We start from the raw sequence: 18762 nt of genomic DNA, 5'->3' as shown, positions 1-18762 counted from the left end.
CTACGGAAGAATTGCCCTGTCTCGTGCTCCAACCACTATGTATGTACGTACACGGCCGCGTGTAACAATGAATGGTCTTGTGTCGCTGACTACGAATTCATTTGTACTTTATATATAGTGCAGGGCGCGCGCGTACATATAGCGGTGACGAGCGACTAATGAAGTTTCACTTCGACGAGTACACGCGCTGCGCCAATTTATGAATAGCGCGTATTTCGAGTGGAGAGCCGCCACTCGCGCGCGCAACTCGAACAGTGAAACAAAGCTCTGTGTGCACCGAGTGTATAAGCCGAAAGTTGAGCGTCGTGTTCTCGTGCACTGCAAAAAGACGAAACCTCGCCACTCTCTGACCCAAGGCGCGCTCGTATACGTTACTTTTTTAACTCGTACAATTCAATTTATTTATCCAAATTGAACATGCGTCGAATGTACACCGATCTAATACGTTGATTCTATTATCAGTGTCAACAGTTACAAAATCACATGAGCCCCGAAACGCACAAACAATTGGAATTGCAACGCCTGCAGTCGGAACACATGAAGCGTCTGCAAGATCCAATGTTACAGCACAGCATCCAAGAGATCCAAGCGCAACTGAGCAAGAACCCAATGGCTATGGCGGCCAATCCGCAGTCCTACATGTTTTTACCGTTCCTCGAGCAGATAAGAGGGATGCCGACCATGCTACCGCCTACCTCCACCGCCACGGCTTCCAGTAAACACGCCAACACTATTGCCAATGTTAGTAAACGATCATTTTAATCACATTTTTATATAGTCGCAAAACAAAAATATGATATTTTTCGGCATAAACTTCATTATGTGAATCTCAGTATTTTTAAAAATGGGTCTTTAGATCCTATCTTTTTTTCTTGAAAGCGACGAATTTGTTCACTCGCTCAGAATTTTTATTCCGATCTCGATTGATCGTTCAATCGTTTTAATTTTGCAGATGATCAATTGCCACAGAGAAGGCCCGAGCTGGGCGTCGGCGGCACACTTAGCACAAATGACCAATCAGATGGAGCAGGAGCGCTCGTCGACGCCGCTCGCGAGAGCACCGAGTCCCCCGGTGGCGACGACTCCCACGCCGGTCAGCGCCGACCCGGACGCGCCGCTGAATCTCAGCAAGCGCAAGTCGGACGACGACTCGTCGGCGAACACGGCCTCGCCGCCGAGCAGCAGCGAGCCCTCCACAGAGGCCTCCGCGGCGGCCTCGCATCATCGCGAGCAGCTGCACAAGGAGCACCACCAGGAGCACCACCAACACAAAAGGCATCGCGAGCAGCAGCAGCAGCAGCAGCACGAGCAGCCCCTCGCCGCGACGGCGCCCAAACTCTTCTCGGCGGGCATGCCGCTCTCGAGGAATTACGTGCCGTACGCGGGTCTGCCGCCCCACCTCAACTCGCTGCCCTCGTCGAGTAAGTCTCCGTCCGGATTGGCCGAGCTGGCGGCCCTATACGCACAAAACTACGCTAACACGGCTCTTCCGTGCTCTCTTGCAGTGGCAAAAATGAAGGAGGAGAGCAGCGTCGTCGGGTCCGCTCGAGAGGGTGCGGCGACGGCTGCAGCGGTGGCGGCTGTGGAAAAGCATTTCGCCATGCAGAACATGTATCACGGTCTACCGCCGCCCAACGCGGGCGCGATGCCACCTGCCTCGCAGCAGTCGCGCTCCATGAAGCACTCGGTCGCTGCGCGCGAGGAGCAGCTCGCTGCCGATCAGGAACAAGAATATCTGTCGTCGGCGCATCGTGAGTCATCCTGCCCATTATTTACTTTCTCGATATCTTGCGCATTTTTCCAAGTAAATTTATTTATTTTTTTTTTGTTTCTGTTGAAGTTTGGCGCGATACGCCCTACAAAGTTCCTGAGGACGTGGCGGAGAAAGCAAAGATGGTGCGACAACAAAAACGAGAGGGTGAAGGAAAGCCACACATTAAGAGGCCAATGAACGCTTTCATGGTCTGGGCCAAGGATGAACGGCGAAAAATTCTCAAAGCTTGTCCAGACATGCACAACTCAAACATATCCAAAATACTAGGTAAGAATCTTCGCATTGCTTTTGATAAATTTAAATGTGCATCATTTAATGTGGATCTCTCTGATTATTTACAGGTGCCAGATGGAAAGCGATGTCAAACGCGGAAAAGCAACCCTACTACGAGGAACAATCGCGGTTGTCCAAATTGCACATGGAGAAACATCCAGACTACAGGTATCGGCCCAGGCCCAAGCGAACCTGCATCGTCGACGGCAAAAAGATGCGCATCTCCGAGTACAAGTCGCTCATGCGCCAACGCAGACAAGAAATGCGACAGATGTGGTGTCGCGAGGGTGGGACGGACGTTGGCTTTCTGTCGCCGGTCGGCCAGTCGGAGCCCGCCGCAGGGCCATCGGGTCGTCCGAGCGTGTCCCCGCCGGACGGCATGTTGAACGGTGCCGGCGGCGCGGGCTCGAGCTCCGCCGACCACGCAAACTTCTACTACGCTCAGGAGAGCATGTCGCCGAGCGACGTCATGAACTTCTCACCCGACAACTCGGCCTCGACCTACGACGCGAGTCCACGCCAACACGCCGACGAGGATTGAAGCGGCGCTCCGGGCCCGCCAGCGAACATCTGGCAGCCCGGAGCCCATCCAACGCTGCAGCCGGCACCGGCCGCCGGTCGCTTGCATCACGGCCACGATCTCTTTTGGTAGAGTGCCATCATCTCAGCTGGAGAGTAACCACTCCTCGACTCCGATCGACTGCCAGTTTTTTCGACAATTAAGTAGCTAATTATAATTACGAGTGCATCTGCTGGCCTGCGAAGCTGCTGCTGTTACTGTTGCCCCGTAGCAGAGCTTGACGCCAGTCTAACGCCACCAAAACGCCAGTTTAATGCCAGTTTTACTCGCCCTTTCTTTCACCAAACGGAGAAGTAAGCTGTCCTTTGTGGCTGACTCTTCATGTGTGATATGTAAAAAAGAAAAGAGACAAAGACAAAGAAAGAAAGAAAAAGACTATTAAACGGGCATCCGATATCTTACTTCTGAATGAACGTTATATTTTAGCTTTTAGAACTGCGATGAACTGGCGAGAGATTTGCATAATAAATATTTAATAGTCGACGCTTACGGGTTTATCTTCTCGAGAAACCCGTAGCCGATATGGACTCAAGATGATAAAAACGAGCTATCTCAATCTCAATTACGATGTAATAAACATGGCTACTTTTGCTGAACTAAAAATTCTAATTTTCAGCAAACATTTGTTCTCATCTTTGTAGCTGCTGCAAAATGCATTTATATCCGAAAAATATTCGTATACGCACGACGCGAATAACACTTATCTAATTGTTTTTGTCGCTCGTGCAGCGCAAGAATTTCGACTTTGTAACGTGTCTTGCCACTCATGCGGCGACGCGTTTGATCAAAATTTAATGCTGATCTAATCAAATTACAAATAGTAAAGACTCTCAAATGTTTACTCGTAGAAGGCAACAAATCAAAAACTAGGTACTCATAGATGTAATTCTGAAAAGTGTTCGATACGACAAAAGTCAGAAATTTGCGCTTTAACAAGATAAAATTATTAGTACTAAATGTTTTATAAAGGGTGAATGGATCGTTAAATTAAGTGATAAAAAGAAGTAGAAAATGAACAAAAAGTGGAAAATATAAAATAAAAACGAGCCTACGTAAAAAAGAGTGAAAGATAGTTCCAAACGCAAAATACAACGCAACCGGCTTTGGTACTTAGAAACCAATTTTTACTTCGCACTTGCAAAGCAAGTGTGATTCTTAATCATTTTTAACAACATTTAAAAAAAAAAGAGATTAATTAATGTTTATTTCTCTAATGTAATTTGAATCTTCCTGTTTTGATATTTTAATTGTTTGATAGGCCCAGTGGTAGCTTACCTTTCCTGTCTGTTACGCGTCTTTCTTTTTTACGTGAAATTATAGTCGTAATATTTTTTATATATGTATCTCTTAGTTACTGCGATCGTCGGTAAAAGGTTTTATAGTTGTACATAGTGAAAGAATGACAGAGAAAAATATTGGCAGTAAACTGTCATGCAAAAGAGCGTTAAGTTCGGTGTGTGATAGCCGGTCATGTAAAAAAATATGTGCCAAATAGCTCATTGCGTTAATTATTAAGCAAAGTGTTTCCGAACTTCATTATTTATTTATAAAAAAAATAGTGACGTGATGGGAAACTCTTATACTTATATTTCCAGTCTCAACATAATTAAGTCTCCGGTTAATTTTTAATTCATAATTCAGTGCAATTGTAGAGTTAATAAATCGAAGCAAATGGGTAATTCTAGTATCCTCGACTTGGTTAAATGAAAAAATGATAAAATGAAAAAAAATAAAAAACTGACTCGAGAGAGGAGAAAACACGGTTTGCAGCAATGCATTGCGTACCTATATAGATTATAAATATAACTATATAAATACACGAAACATTAGCTAATTCGACCGCAAGCGGTACTCGTGAAACGATGTATTGCCGGTGATGAAAATTTCATTCGAGAAATTGAGCCATCGTCGTAAATCATAACGTAACCGGGTTAGCTGTAAATGTTGAATACTTTTGATTTTATGTATATAATGAACTTGTGCATACGGAAAATTAGGCTAGCCGTCGTCGCGCTATTGTGACTTGACGCTATTATTTAACTTATTACACTTCACTGAAATAAGGAAGAGATGACGTTAATTGCCAATGCTACGAAAAACTAGAAATTATCTGTTAACTATCACATATATTCACATATATGCAAACAAGCTAATGTCCTTACTCATACACTTGCTCTGATACAGTGAAACATCTATGCACATGTGCACACACTCATACATGTATACATTATATATATAATATACAAAAGAGCGCTTCGATATTACTTTACACAATGTGAAGATTGAAGAAATATTGTTTATTGTACAGTGTAACTATATTCTTTGTGATGTACCTATACGTAGTACCATAAGTAAAATTACTCGAAAAAGAAAACTTGATAGACTTTATATATAAATATGATATATAAACGCGTACATACTACATACATATAATATATTATATATACTTATATGTATGTGGATACATATATACATATATAAATACTACGCATAATACTATAAATAGGTAGATAGATACGATAAGAACCGTTACATTTTGTAAAGCAAAAAAAAATTGAATTGCTTTTATGTAATATGTTTATCGACATCATTTTTGACTCATCGACGATTAATATTTTCATTATTATAATATCACAAGTTATTATTACAATGTTTATTGTCAGTAATGACTACAATTTATCATCATTTTAAATGTTTAGAGCTTTACTTTTACTTTGTCCATAATAAGGTGAATATTGATTGCAATATGTGCATGTGCCAGTCTTGCTGCGTTTGACTTATTTTGTTATTATGCTGCTCGAACTTTTGAAACGGGAATATATAATATTTTATGCTTCGTTTCTTCAGTCGAGAACGTATTGTATATTTAGCAATTAAATTATTGTTCAGTGTAAAAGTGGAAAAAATTTTTATATCTTTGTTGTTTTACTTACTCATTTCAACGATTCCTCGCTGATTCGAAAAAAATGAATTATACATTGTTGCACATTATAAAAAAATGATGTTGAAATTTAGTAGTTTCAAACCATTCAAGTGTATTGTATGCTTGAATGATTTGAATTATTAAACATCGATGTCAATAGTTTTGACAGTGATTTTATTTTATTCAATTTAAAACAAATGTCAAGACAATTTTTAATGAATAGTTTCAATAAACATTTTAAATCAAAATGACGAGTGCGTGAAATACTTTTTGTAACATAGAGTTTAAAAACGAATTTCAAATTCTGTACTTTTGACACAGAAAGCGAAAGATAATTTGACAAAATTTTAGAACGTTTCATTTTCTCTAATGTGTGAATGTTTTGCACAAATGTAGGTGCAACAACAGTATTATAACTTATTTGCATTGCACATGATTTTTAATCCACTAGTAAACTTGTTTGCATGATGCAAAAAATTTGCTGTATTTACACGCTCGTTGCATGAATGTCTATTGAAATTTGTTTTACGAATTAGAACATTCGGCCAGATTCTTTGTCGCCAGTCGTAATCTCCAAAGATCAATCCTGATGCGAGGGTATTATTACGGTATTGTTGTTAAGAATGATAATTGATTTCTCATCATATTTATGATACGACACACCTAAACGTATGTAAAAGCGTCGTTTTTGTATAATAATTAATTCCTAAATTGTAAGTGTTTCATAGGTAACTTCTATATTTTTGTTTATCTAATGTATTTTGGTTATTGTATGAAATATAAATTAATTATTCCAGATGAACTTTTATTTTTATTCATTTGTCTCACCATGATTTAACAATTATGGTGCTAAAAATAAAACTAACATCAATTTTTCCAAATTTCAATGAAATGACGATTGTTCAATGTATTTTCTGATTGACACTTTAATATCCTTTAACGTTTGTTCGATTTGCGCTTGTTACTTTGTTTATGGTGCCAAGTAGAAGTACCACGATCTTCTGAATATTTACTCAATATCAAAATGCTGAAAGATATTCGTCAGTCTGTACTTGACTTTTATTGTAATTTTAACGGAAAAGGGTTTAGAGGAAAAAAATCATACTTGTCATATAAGTAATAATTGTCATGGCTAGTGAAGACTCGTGAACCCGAATAATATCAATCATATTAACTTTATTAACTTTTCACTCTGAACTTTGTACGTAATCTTGATGATGAACAAATTGTAAATCCAGTATGCTCTAAAGATAATTAATGCAATTTTTAGGCCTTTGGTGCACCATTTGCATATGATGAAAGAAATTGAAATAAAAAAAATATATATGTATATATATATATACACATTAAATTAACACTGAACTAACACACGCAGATTTCTCTCTGATATGTACATATGTGTGCGTAAATAGACATATATGTATGAAGCATTTCGCTATTTCATTCAATACATGTGCTTTGTTGTGAATAAAAATATAATAATAACATATAAAGACTCGATAACAAAAAGCTGTGTAGTAACTTTATCAACAAAATCAACCATATTTCATACCGTAGCAAATAATATGTGATGTTTCACTTTTGCTAGGTGCATTAAAATAAATATAATGAGTGAATGCGATGCCATTGTATATACTGTAGAATGCAAATTGAATGTATGAGAGTGAAGTAGGTATGAATGCTGAACGAAGCGAGCGAATGAAGCGTTAAAATGAACTATATGCATCAATTTTTAAGCGATGCTGCTGAACATTGACATGGGCACCTTGACACTCATCCTATTTTTATTGCTACTAACATAGGTATGAAGCACCAATTAAATCAAAAATACTATTCAAGGCATGTAGTACTAGTTTACTGGAGACTATTACGGAGTGTTGAGTCGAATAAAAATAATAGTGAGTTTTAAAACCGTAACGAACCATTTAAGTGGCAATATCAGGGTGATGCCATTCAGAATTTTTTTTACTCATATACCTATATCAAGTTGTGATGATAAAAATAATTTCACTAAGTTTTACAGTAACATTTCTGATGATGGACAATTTGTTACAATTAACAAGATCATAACTGTTATAAAAAAAATCTTGCAACTTTACCGTAATGTTAAATATGATTTATAAGTTTTGAATCATTTTACTAAAAGTGAATGATACAGTCGCTTTTCAGACATCAAATTATGAAGAATTAATTCAAAATTCTCGAGGTGAAGATCTTCAGGAAGAAAGATTTCTCGTGCGAAGCATTTAAAGGCAAATAATCCAAGGTATAAATTTTACATTGGATTAGCAAAAATTAAAATATAATATACCGAATGAAACTATTATATATTATATATTATAGATGTATAATTAAATTTACTTAATTATTTTAAATTTAGGTAATATTTGTTGTTTGTACTTTACAAACATAATCATTATTACATAAAAATAAATATTGATATAAATAAAATGCGTTTCGATTTTTTAACTTATAAAAACATTTTATATACACTTAATATGTTTATATACATGGAAATTTCAAAAAATTCTAAATTTTGAATAACATATCATTTAACTAGTTTTGATTTGTGATATCGGATGTACATTTGTAAGACAAATAATGTATCATCCACTTGGCACTCACTGGTACTCAATTTTTCTACTCTCATTGATAATTGGTTCAAATGAGCTTTTTCAGATGGAGTAATTTGATCTTCAACCTGTAAAAGTTACTTAATAGAAAAAATGGATTTCTTAATTGTATCAACTTTTATAAGCACTTACATTTGCTATTTGCTCTGGAGTAGCTCCAAGTTCTCTGAAATTCTTAACTAAAGTTGTAATTTTCCATTCTTTGTCTATCAACCTCTTGTTTTTAGATAGGTCATCATTTCTGCGATAAATAGCACTATAAATTGCATGATAACAATGTTCTATTGTCATGCGTACAACTTCATCCAAATCTATGTGAAACAGATAAAATGTTTTTGGAGCATTTGTTCCTGATTTCTTAAAATCTCGATAATGCAAATAATTTTCTTCTGTTAATTTATAAGTTATGTGTTTGGTTTCTTTAGGAGGAAACATAACTTTTTGTTGAATTTTTTCCATTTCAATATAATTGCAGCTTCGAACTAACCTGTGGTGATTTGAAATAAATTTAAATTAATATGAGTTTTGAAGTAAAAAATAATGAATGTGTGTACCTAAAAATTCTAGCTGCTTTTGAGCCAAATCGTTCCATAACTACATTTTCAATAGTTGCCCACGCTAACTGATGGAAAGCCTCTTTCATATTAACAGTGTATTGGCCACCTCCAGAATCTCCAACTCGCATAATAAACTTACACGAATCTTCCTCTGTAAATAAAAAATTATAATAATAACTGCAGACTATGATAAAAGAAATAATTTACCAATTAATAAATAATTATGAATCATAAGTACCTAATACTTTTATATATTGATCTAACCGAGGCATAATAGATGGGAAATTTTTTTTCATATCCTCTTTTATTTCATTAAATGCTATAGGGATGGAGGTATCTTCCCATGCTGCAGTCCTTGTATCCATTAAGATTAACAGTCGCTTCATAAGCTCACCAGCATTATCATCAAATCTTTTAGTAATAGTATTTACTAGTATTTCATTTCTAAAAATTAAGAAAAATAACAATTATGTAAAGTTGAATTTAAATTTGATTCAATGAAATATTTGTTTTATTTTACCTCAAGTCTTGTGTGAATCTGTCAAAATTTATTTTCCAAAATATATTCTGGTCACCAGTATCAACATTAGTATTTTTAGAAAGTTGTATAAGGTCTTTTACATGGAGAGATGGCATGATAAAATTATATGCATCTGTATTAGCATCATTATTAACAGAGTGGCGTATTATGAACTGATTTTTCACCAATAATTCAAATTTTTCTAATAGCAGTGGAATAGATGCCCTTCTTTCAGCTAAAATAAACATGATCTTTTATTAATTCCAATAAACATACTTTTTCATAAAACATATCTTGTCACTTACGAGGATTTTGTTCAAGTCTTGTGTAAGTTTTTACAATGATTTGTGAAGCAGTATCGTAACCATTTTTTAAAACTACATCAAACAACATTTCTGCTTCATCGTACATATTTTTTTTCACAAAAGTTGTATACCTAAGAATTCAAAGTGTTCAAAAAAGTTTATTTAAAATAGTTCAAGAAGATTATATAATCAATCAATATAATGTTTACCTATGGTGACGAAGGAGTAAAAATATTTTCTCAATATCTATTGAATATAGCACTTCACGAGGAAGTTTTTCATGTGCAACAATATCAAACTTTATTAAAGCGTATAATGCTTCAACAATCTAAAAATCAATAAAGTGTTTATAACAAACTAGCTTTTAAAGGAAGATGCATGAATTACTCACTTTATTGGCAGGAAGTTTTGTAAAGTTTGCAAATTGTGTCATGGTTTTAGGTCCATACTTGAATAATATACACCCAACCTCACAAGTGGCAGCACCAAAATGCTCCATCAATAAAGATCTACAAAGTTTTTCCATCAGGGCTGACATGATTTATGTTTATTTGATTTTTTTAATTGAAAAAAAAAAACTAAGACGACTCGATGAGAGCGTTAAATAGAAACAACTACAGAGTCTACATGTGCTCGATTTAAATGACGAAATCGATGTAGCCGGTTGTGCTGTCAGTGAAACAGCGGCTAGACTCTATAGAGTGTAGAGTTTCTACTCTCTATATATATTCCAGCACAATATTGTAAGGTGCTGCTTCTCGCGTTGGTTTGTAGAACTGCTAAAACTGCACCTATCCGATTACCCAGTAAGCCACGGGATTCTGGAAGAATATTAAATTAAATGTTCATAAAAAGTTTATTGAATAATTAATCAAAAACATGAAATATAATTGCGTCTATCTGGTAGATTTGTTTAAAAAATTCAAATAAAAATTTTTATCTAGATACATTACTAGCAGTTGATAACAGAAGTTACAATCATTTTTGTGTATAGTTCCTGTATCTACTACAAAGTAAATTTGTATATATCTTGAATAATTCAATTAAAAAATTCGATATCAAAGTACTAGACACACTTTACTTCCGGGTTTCATGCCGTTAGGCAAGGTGTGAGACTTGTTCAAATTTTGTAAATGATCATTCTCTATCCTTTCGACGAACCAAAATCTCGCGCTAATTTTAAGGTGTCTAAGGCAATCCTGATTTCCGGCTGACATGGAACCTCATCTGGTGACTGCAGCTGAAGTTAAACTTTGATCACGTGACCTCATATCAACTTCTTTACTGAGAGTGCAAATTGCAAGTGCCCACGAGGTTTTGTGAGCGGCGACAATCATCATAACCGGCCGCTGGAGTGATTATTTCAAAATAGTGCAAAGATGCCATCCAGCAATCCCCTGCCACCTAAGGAAAATGCTCTTTTCAAGAGAATCCTGGTACGTTCACCCTATTCCAAAGCTTTTCGCATTGAAAACTGTAATAGCCTCCACTATTTCTCTCTATCTCGCTCTATCTCTCCTTGTCTCGCACACGCCGCCTATGCTATGCTATTAGAAGCCTGTAGGTCGTCCCCGGCACTTCCAATAATACATATAATGTTTATTTTTCAATATGATCCTTCAAATCCCAAATGTCTTAAACTATGATGGACATGATACAGATAACTTAGATACTTCTATGAATTGAAAAAAAATTTTCTAGCGTGTAACATTTACGCAGTTTTTATAACCCTTAAATCAAACAGAATGTAAACATTGTTAAAGAATCCAAATCTCAAATTTTTACAATGTCCAAAAGTTTTTAACTATAATGCATAACTACTAATTTATTTTACAGAAATGTTATGAGCACAAACAGTACAAAAATGGACTCAAATTTGCCAAGCAAATCCTGTCAAACCCAAAGTACTGTGAACATGGGGAGACTTTAGCGATGAAAGGTCTCACTCTCAATTGCTTAGGACGCAAAGAAGAGGCTTATGAACATGTTCGCAGAGGACTTAGAAATGACTTGCAATCCCATGTATGCTGGCATGTCTATGGGCTTTTGCAAAGATCTGATAAAAAGTATGATGAAGCTATCAAATGTTACCGCAATGCTCTCAAATGGGATAAAGATAACATTCAGATTCTTAGAGATCTGTCATTACTACAAATCCAAATGCGAGATCTTGAAGGCTACAAGGTTGTCTCCATTTTCATTCATTATTACAAATCTTGAAATTTAATTTATTTTTAAAATGTATTTAATTGAGGTTAATTTTCTGTTAGGATACTCGTTATCATTTGTTCATGTTGCGACCAACCCAAAGAGCATCTTGGATAGGATTTGCAATTTCGTATCATCTTTTGAAAGATCATGAAATGGCTTTGAAAATATTGGATACATTCAGAGATTCTCCAATGGTAAATGAACTATATTACATAAGGCTACTAGTTATTTTGATCTTTAATAATGTTTATTTAATTACATTTCTAAACAACTATATGATTATTACAGGTATTCTACGATTATGAACATAGTGAACTTTTGCTTTATCAAAATATGCTTATTCAAGAATCTGGAGATAGTGAACAAGCCTTAAAACACCTTGACGAAAATATTGATAAAATATGTGACAAGATCACCGTCAAAGAAACATACGGTAATTATTTATAATTCAATATTAAATTATTTGTAAGCAATTTATTAATTTACTCAAATAAATCTTTCCACATTAATAAATAGTTTAAATTTAAATAGTAATCAAAGATATAATGAATTATCATTAATACTATTAGTGTAATCAAAATGGATCTAAAATTTATTCAAAGTTATTATTACTTGGAAGAATTCAATTTTTTTCAATTTAGCAAGGTTTTACATTAAGGGATTAAATTAGATTCTGTTAATAAAAAAAAAAAAACAAATTTATATATTAATTAGTTATAAAATCTTTTACTTTTAAATGGTTTTTATTACAATTCATTAAAATTTGTTTTTTTTTTTTTCAGGTAAATTAAGACTTGAATTAGCTCAATATGCTGAAGCCAGCAAGGTTTATGAACAATTACTTCACATAAATCCTGAGAACAAGATGTATTACATGAAATTAGCTGAAGCAGAAATGCATACAACACCAGAAGATACATTGGCAATGTTAGAGCATTATGAACATGAATATCCTAGAGCTTTAGCTCCAAAAAGATTGCAATTAAACTATGCTACTGGAGACAAATTCAAGCAATTGGTTGATCGTTATTTACGCAAAGGTATTTTCATAATCCTTCCTTAAAATTAAATTTAAGTTAATGATGAATTCAGTTAATGAAATAAATATGTTTTTATTGTAGGACTTCATAAAGGAGTACCACCCTTATTTGTTGATCTTCGTTCTTTGTACAAGGATCAAGAAAAAGTCAATATTATAGAATCATTAGTGTTAGGGTACAAAGACGCATTAAAAGCCCATGACCACTTTAGCGATGAAGACAAAGATAAGCCCAGAGAGCCTGCGTCAGCTCTATTGTGGACTTACTATTTCCTTGCTCAACACTATGATTATTTAGGGCTTACACAAAAAGCTCTTGACGAAATAGATGTAGCTATATATCACACTCCAACATTAATAGAATTATTCGTCACTAAAGGACGCATTTATAAGGTAACCATTCTTCTACTAATTATAATTCATAATATGATTAAATGTAACTATTGAAATTTGATCTTGGTACTGTATCATATAATAATATTTTTTGATGACGCTTTTATAGCAAATTAAAAAGCTTTCATATTAACTATATCCAATTGCAATTCATGACTAGTGACAATTTTATTTCATTTTACTTATTATTAGTTGATACAGCATTTTTGCCGGTCATAAATATTATAACGAATATTTAAAAATTCGCTTTATTAATTATTAAGCAACTTTACAAATCAGTCGCCTTTTCATGTGTATTGTAAAAAGTATAATTTTTTATTACTTAGACTACTTATTACATAAAAAAAGAATCATAACGGGTTGCCAATAATAAATGTTTTATTTTAGCATGGTGGCGATGTGCAAGAAGCATATAAATGGTTAGATGAAGCCCAGGGATTGGACACTGCTGATCGTTATATTAATTCAAAGTGTGCCAAATACATGCTCAGAGCCAACTTGATCAAGGAAGCAGAGGAAACTTGTAGCAAATTTACAAGGGAGGGAGTACAAGCAATGGAAAATTTGAACGAAATGCAATGCATGTGGATTCAAACAGAAGCTGCTTATGCTTATAAACGCTTGGGAAAATATGGCGAAGCATTGAAAAAATGCCATGAAGTTGATAGGGTAAGTTAAATTTTGTATATTACTTTTGACAATAATTTCAATAACAAACTTGATCGATTATTATTCAGGTAATATATTTAATTAATGCTCTACATTATAATTAATATCAAATTCATTCCAGCATTTTTCGGAAATCATCGAGGATCAATTTGACTTCCATACTTACTGTATGCGCAAAATGACTTTGCGTTCTTACGTTGGTCTTCTAAGGCTAGAAGACGTTCTACGGTCACATCCGTTTTACTTCAAAGCCGCGAAGTGTGCAATAGAAGTTTATATAAGACTACATGATCATCCATTACCAGATCCCACACAAACTCAAGAAATTGACACTGGTGAGTTATTAACACTTTGTTTATTACTTAATTTATATTGATATTGATAACCAACTTGGTACCACGCTATAATTGGAATATTCAAACACAAACTCAGCATTCTGATTTACATATTTTGAATTTCAAAGTTAAACATAAAAAAATCTTATACATTTGTGTTCACAACATCCTTCAGAAAATCGCAATTTTAATCTTATATATATCATCGATCAATGTGTGATTCATGTAGAACGCTATTAAACTTGATTTTGATTAAGTGTTCATACTGTCTCTCGATCGATCTCGTAATAACATTGTATTTAGCATTAACTAGTAAATAACACTTTACGAAGCACTTTAACCAAATCGACTCCTAAAAAGTTTGGAAACCTAAATGTGATTAATTATCGATACTTTATTATATACACTTCAATCAATAATCACAGACAATAGGCGCAAATAACAGGAAATATTTTTTCGTAAAAATAATTAAATATAATGTTTAAAACTAGGTAGTAATTATATTTTAGTCAATTGACGTGTTTTACATCTTATGTACAAAGAAATGAATCAGATCACCGCATTGTTACTAATATGCACGCAGTGAAAACATAGGTACGCACGCTCGCATCAAAAGCTCTTTCTAAGCTTTAATATATTTTTTTTTTAATATATATGGCATCCGAGTTTTGCCTCGAATAGCTATCTGCATTATTTTGCATACACCGTACACTCGAGCAATTTGAACGTCTTTGGTACTTATCGCCGATAATGGGACGCAATTTCGATCGAACACAGGGGTATGGACATTTGCGAATTTTCAGGCAGATGCAGCTCTTTCTCAACGAGAAAATAATCGAAAAAATTATCGCTCAAACGATTAGTCAGCCCGAAGTATTTGGCGCAAACAAATAAGAGTAGTTTTATTCGTAGTACATGGAGGCAAGTTGTATATAAGGTGCGCGACGCAATCGGCATCGTCGGCAACAGCTTACGTGGAGTCGGGTCGTCGTCGACGCCGCAGCAGTCTACCTGGTCGCGCGAAAAAGTGATAAGGATCCTCCCTAGAGCTCGGTCCGATGGCCTGTGGCGTGAGGAAATAGAAATGGCCACCGTCTCCGGGTAATCGGTAGGCGAAGTAAGAGTTGGGTCGCTCGACGTGATTCTCGACGTGATCGGGCGCAGTTCGCGCTTGACCGTAGTCCAAGTGATGCTGTTGACGTAGTTGCTGTTGTTGCTGCTGCAGCTGCTGTTGCTGTTGCTGTTGCGACTGCTGCTGACGCGGTCGCGGTCGGAAACTCCCGGAATCGGGATCGGCGCCGAGCAGCGGAACGAACTCGGCCTGAGGCTCGAGGGACGGCAGCGGCTGCTTGAAGTTGACGAGTATGTCGTCGACGAGCGACGGCCCGGGCGTGTGATCGCCGTAATGAACCTTGACGTTGGCGGCTCGATGTCCATTGGCCGGGGCCGGAGTCGCGTAAGTCGGTCGCTCGGTGACGCTGGATTTGCCGTAGATGGGCGTCGTGCTCGCCGGCAGCTTCTTGCCGAACACCGTAAAGTACTCCTTGGTGACGTCGTCGAGCAGCAGCTCGTCCTGCTTGGTGAAGTACTGCTGATGAGCCGCCAGCGTCGTGTCCCGAAGCGGAGGCGCCACCGTGCTCGATCCCAGCAGCGAGTTGGGCCTGATGCTGCGAAGCGCGTTGTAGCTCGGTCCGTAATTGGCCGCCGACACGGACTGTCTGAGGGGCGTCTGCGCCGCTATCGTCTCGCCGAAGTGCTTGGCGGCGAACAGAGTCGGCGAGGGCAGCTCCTTCGGCCGTCGAGGCACCTGGCGCGGCTCGAGCTGCTGCTGAGGGGGCGGCTCCGGTCCCAGTCGCAAGCTCGACGGTCGCGCGTAGTTGCTCGCCTCGAAGCTGTACTGGTAGATGGGCTTGGACTTGCTGCTGCTGCCCGTGCTGGCCTTGTAGTAGTGAATCTTGCTCTTGGGCGTCGTGGCGAAGTAGGTGAGCTTCGGTTGAGAGCGCGTCGGCACCGGTCGATAGTAGATCGGCTCGCTCGGCAAGAGTCGCGGCCTCGACTGCGATTGCACCGAGCTCTGGTACGAGGCCAGCGGACTCGGAGTAGTCGTCGTCGTCGTGCTCGTCGTCGTTACCGTCGGGCTAGGTGTGGCGGCCTTCAGCGTCGACTTGGCAGGAGCCGCTTGGGTTACGAGTTCGACGTCGTAGTACTCGCGTTTGTCGTCGGTCTCGAGCTTGTAGTAAGCCGGCGGCTCGGCACTGACTCCGCCGAAGTAGAGCAGCGGCGCCGGTGTGCTCGACAGGGCATCGCCGGCCTCCTCGTAAAAGTAGTAAGACGCTTGACTCGGATAAGTCTGCGGGGGTTGCTCGGTCGTCAAGACGCTCTGCAGCGGGGTCGGCGTCGACTCGACCGCCTGCTCCACCGAGTTGGGCGTCGTCGAGGCGAAGAAGCTCACCAGCGGCACGGGGGCACTGCTCACGCGCCACGGCGCCTTTTCCGTGCTCGTTTTGAACCAATTGGATTTCTCCTTGTTGCGCGTTCTCCACGATGGCCTCTTCTCCGTGCTACTGGCCTGATGCCACGTCGCCGGTGGCTTGGCTGTGCTCGGCTCGAACCAGCTCGGTTGCTTCGAGCTACCGTACCAGGTGTTCTTCGACGGGCTGGCCTCGCTGCGCCACCTCGGCTTCTCCGTGCTCGTCTCGAACCAAGTCGTCTTCTCGGAGCTGGTGTAGAGCCAAGGGGCTTTTTCGCTGCTACTTTCGAAAACTTGATTACTGCTCAGCGGATCGGGGCTGCTGGATTCGATCGACGGCGGAGTACTTGTCGTGACTTCGATGTAGCTAGCTTTTGGCGTGTACGTCGTGCTCTTGAATTTCGAACGTCCGTACGTTTTAGAGGCGTACGTGGCACCCGCCGGTGTTTTGTAAGTCTTGCTAGGCTTACGCGAGGACGGGCTTGGCTGTGCACCGCTGGAGCCTAATTGATTCGACTGGCTAGCCACACTGGGAAGAAAAACAGAGATCGTATCGTCTCGCAGCTTCTTCGCCTTCGCAAGTTTTTCTTTTTCCGCGGACTCGTCATCTTCCAGGACGGAGAAAAAGTCAGGCGGAGGCGGTAAAATAATACCAGGAACCAAAGGCCCCGGTGGTATGTCCGTAGAATTATCCTGATGATAAACGAAGCTGTAAGGCGGTGGATAGTAAATCGACTGGTCCTCGTCATCGTAGTCGCTCTGATTGGCCGGTGGCGGTGGAACTACGACGGCGCCCGGAGGTAGGGCCGGGTAAAATTCGGCCTTTGGCCGTTTGGCTTGAGCCTGCTGGTCCAGAGGCGGCGACTCGCTGCTGTTCAGCTGCGGAAAGTATGGCCCCTCGCCGGGCAGGAATCCACGAAAACTGTCGGGCAGCAGCTCGATGGAGATGCTCGCGTTGTTGTCGATGATGCTGCTGCCGTTGGCCGCAAACAACTGCACCGGACCGCCGTCGGTCAGCTGCACCGGGAAAGGCGGCGGGACGCGCGGATGCGCCGGAATCTTGACTTGGCGCCGCGGTGCCTCGTAGTCGTCGATCGGTGGCCAGCTGGGCACTCCGTCTACGGGCTCCTCGCCGTCGTCCGCGTGGTCCTCGGGCAGACCGCCACCTTTGAGCACGAGCACGTGATTCTCGGCCAGCCAGATCTCATCCTTGTCGAGGCCGCCGAGATTTTCCGCGGTGTCGCGAGGCACCTCGGGATTCGACGCGTAGCTGATGATTCCCGGCCGCTTCGGGGGCTCGGAGAAGATCTCGTTCTGTATGAGGCCGTATTTGCCCTCCTTCACCTGCTGCGACAGGGTCTTTTTGTCCTCGTCGTCGGTGCTGCTGGTGCTGCTGGTGACGCTGGTAGAAACCTGACCGGGACCGAGCTCGCTCGCCGAGGACAGCAACAAACCGTCGTCGTCGAGGCTTGTGTCGTTTTGACTGGGCGGTAATTCGCTAGTAGTAGTAGTAGTAGTAGTAGTAGTCGAAACTTCGGATCGCAAATGCCCACCCGACAATACGTGGGATGTCTTTTTGTTGGGTTCGGCAGCTGCCACCGACACTTCGTTGTGCTTACTGTTAAGCTTTCTTGAGAGTCGTAACCTTTGTTGTTGTTGGTGCTGTTGTTGCTGCTGCTGCTGCTGTTGACTAGGTGTACGACTTTCGCTGTACAGGGCCCGGCTCTCGCTCCTGTCGAGAGCCAGTAGTGACACGCAGTGCACCAGCACCAAGAGCGCCATCATTCCGACTTTTGCCGTTCGTCTTTCCATCTGAAAATAAATATGTCGCTTAGTCAGATACGAGTAGGATAAATATCGAAATAGTATCTTTTCATAAATGAAAGTACGAAATCCGAAGATCATATTATTCTTGCAGGCCTACTATAAGTGTAATTTGTGCCGCATGGCAAGGAAAGGCCACAGAAAAGATTTGAAAAATCCGTCGACCGCAAAATACTTTTGCAAAGGCTTTCAGGATTGCTTCATCGTTACGTTTTGCCTAGATAATATATAACGATTTGCTGTCTCAAATTTATAT

At 39.3% G+C, this 18762-nt stretch overlaps 4 protein-coding genes across 6 annotated transcripts in view; 2 read left to right on the top strand and 2 right to left on the bottom strand.

The window, feature by feature from the left end:
- LOC106650978 (transcription factor Sox-5) overlaps nucleotides 1-4339 on the top strand; it is a 46495-nt gene extending 42156 nt beyond the window's left edge. For 2 of the 3 annotated variants that reach the window (XM_014369301.2, XM_014369298.2), the window contains exons 4-7: nucleotides 463-741; nucleotides 953-1751; nucleotides 1841-2041; nucleotides 2116-4339. In XM_014369301.2, coding sequence (XP_014224787.1) covers nucleotides 463-741; nucleotides 953-1751; nucleotides 1841-2041; nucleotides 2116-2588 — 1752 coding nt within the window. In that variant the 3' untranslated portion in view covers nucleotides 2589-4339. The remainder of the gene's footprint in view (nucleotides 1-462; nucleotides 742-952; nucleotides 1752-1840; nucleotides 2042-2115) is intronic. The other variant, XM_014369302.2, reaches the window with a different exon arrangement.
- A 3721-nt stretch (nucleotides 4340-8060) lies between these two features.
- Nucleotides 8061-10246, bottom strand: LOC106650889 (DNA-directed RNA polymerase III subunit RPC3). The gene is made up of 8 exons (XM_014369142.2): nucleotides 9957-10246; nucleotides 9775-9893; nucleotides 9566-9696; nucleotides 9261-9495; nucleotides 8979-9184; nucleotides 8738-8891; nucleotides 8316-8670; nucleotides 8061-8251 (listed from the first exon to the last, which is right to left on the bottom strand). Exons 1-8 carry the CDS (start codon nucleotides 10101-10103, stop codon nucleotides 8099-8101), a joined length of 1500 nt encoding a protein of 499 aa, XP_014224628.1. The 5' UTR covers nucleotides 10104-10246; the 3' UTR covers nucleotides 8061-8098.
- A 588-nt stretch (nucleotides 10247-10834) lies between these two features.
- Nucleotides 10835-18762, top strand: part of LOC106650956 (N-alpha-acetyltransferase 15, NatA auxiliary subunit) — a 53683-nt gene continuing 45755 nt past the window's right edge. The window contains exons 1-8 of the mRNA XM_014369257.2: nucleotides 10835-11001; nucleotides 11402-11749; nucleotides 11836-11970; nucleotides 12065-12209; nucleotides 12559-12816; nucleotides 12898-13208; nucleotides 13596-13877; nucleotides 13999-14212. Coding sequence (XP_014224743.1) covers nucleotides 10945-11001; nucleotides 11402-11749; nucleotides 11836-11970; nucleotides 12065-12209; nucleotides 12559-12816; nucleotides 12898-13208; nucleotides 13596-13877; nucleotides 13999-14212 — 1750 coding nt within the window. The 5' untranslated portion in view covers nucleotides 10835-10944. The remainder of the gene's footprint in view (nucleotides 11002-11401; nucleotides 11750-11835; nucleotides 11971-12064; nucleotides 12210-12558; nucleotides 12817-12897; nucleotides 13209-13595; nucleotides 13878-13998; nucleotides 14213-18762) is intronic.
- The window catches only part of LOC111694384 (uncharacterized protein C6orf132 homolog), a 28410-nt gene continuing 23867 nt past the window's right edge, over nucleotides 14220-18762 (bottom strand). The window contains exon 2 of the mRNA XM_023462344.1: nucleotides 14220-18494. Coding sequence (XP_023318112.1) covers nucleotides 15183-18494 — 3312 coding nt within the window. The 3' untranslated portion in view covers nucleotides 14220-15182. The remainder of the gene's footprint in view (nucleotides 18495-18762) is intronic.

Source organism: Trichogramma pretiosum, unplaced genomic scaffold (genome assembly GCF_000599845.2).
Source record: "Trichogramma pretiosum strain Unisexual culture from Peru unplaced genomic scaffold, Tpre_2.0 scaffold3, whole genome shotgun sequence".
NCBI classification, from domain to species: Eukaryota; Metazoa; Arthropoda; class Insecta; order Hymenoptera; family Trichogrammatidae; genus Trichogramma; species Trichogramma pretiosum.
This window is presented reverse-complemented; position numbering and strand designations above follow the sequence as displayed.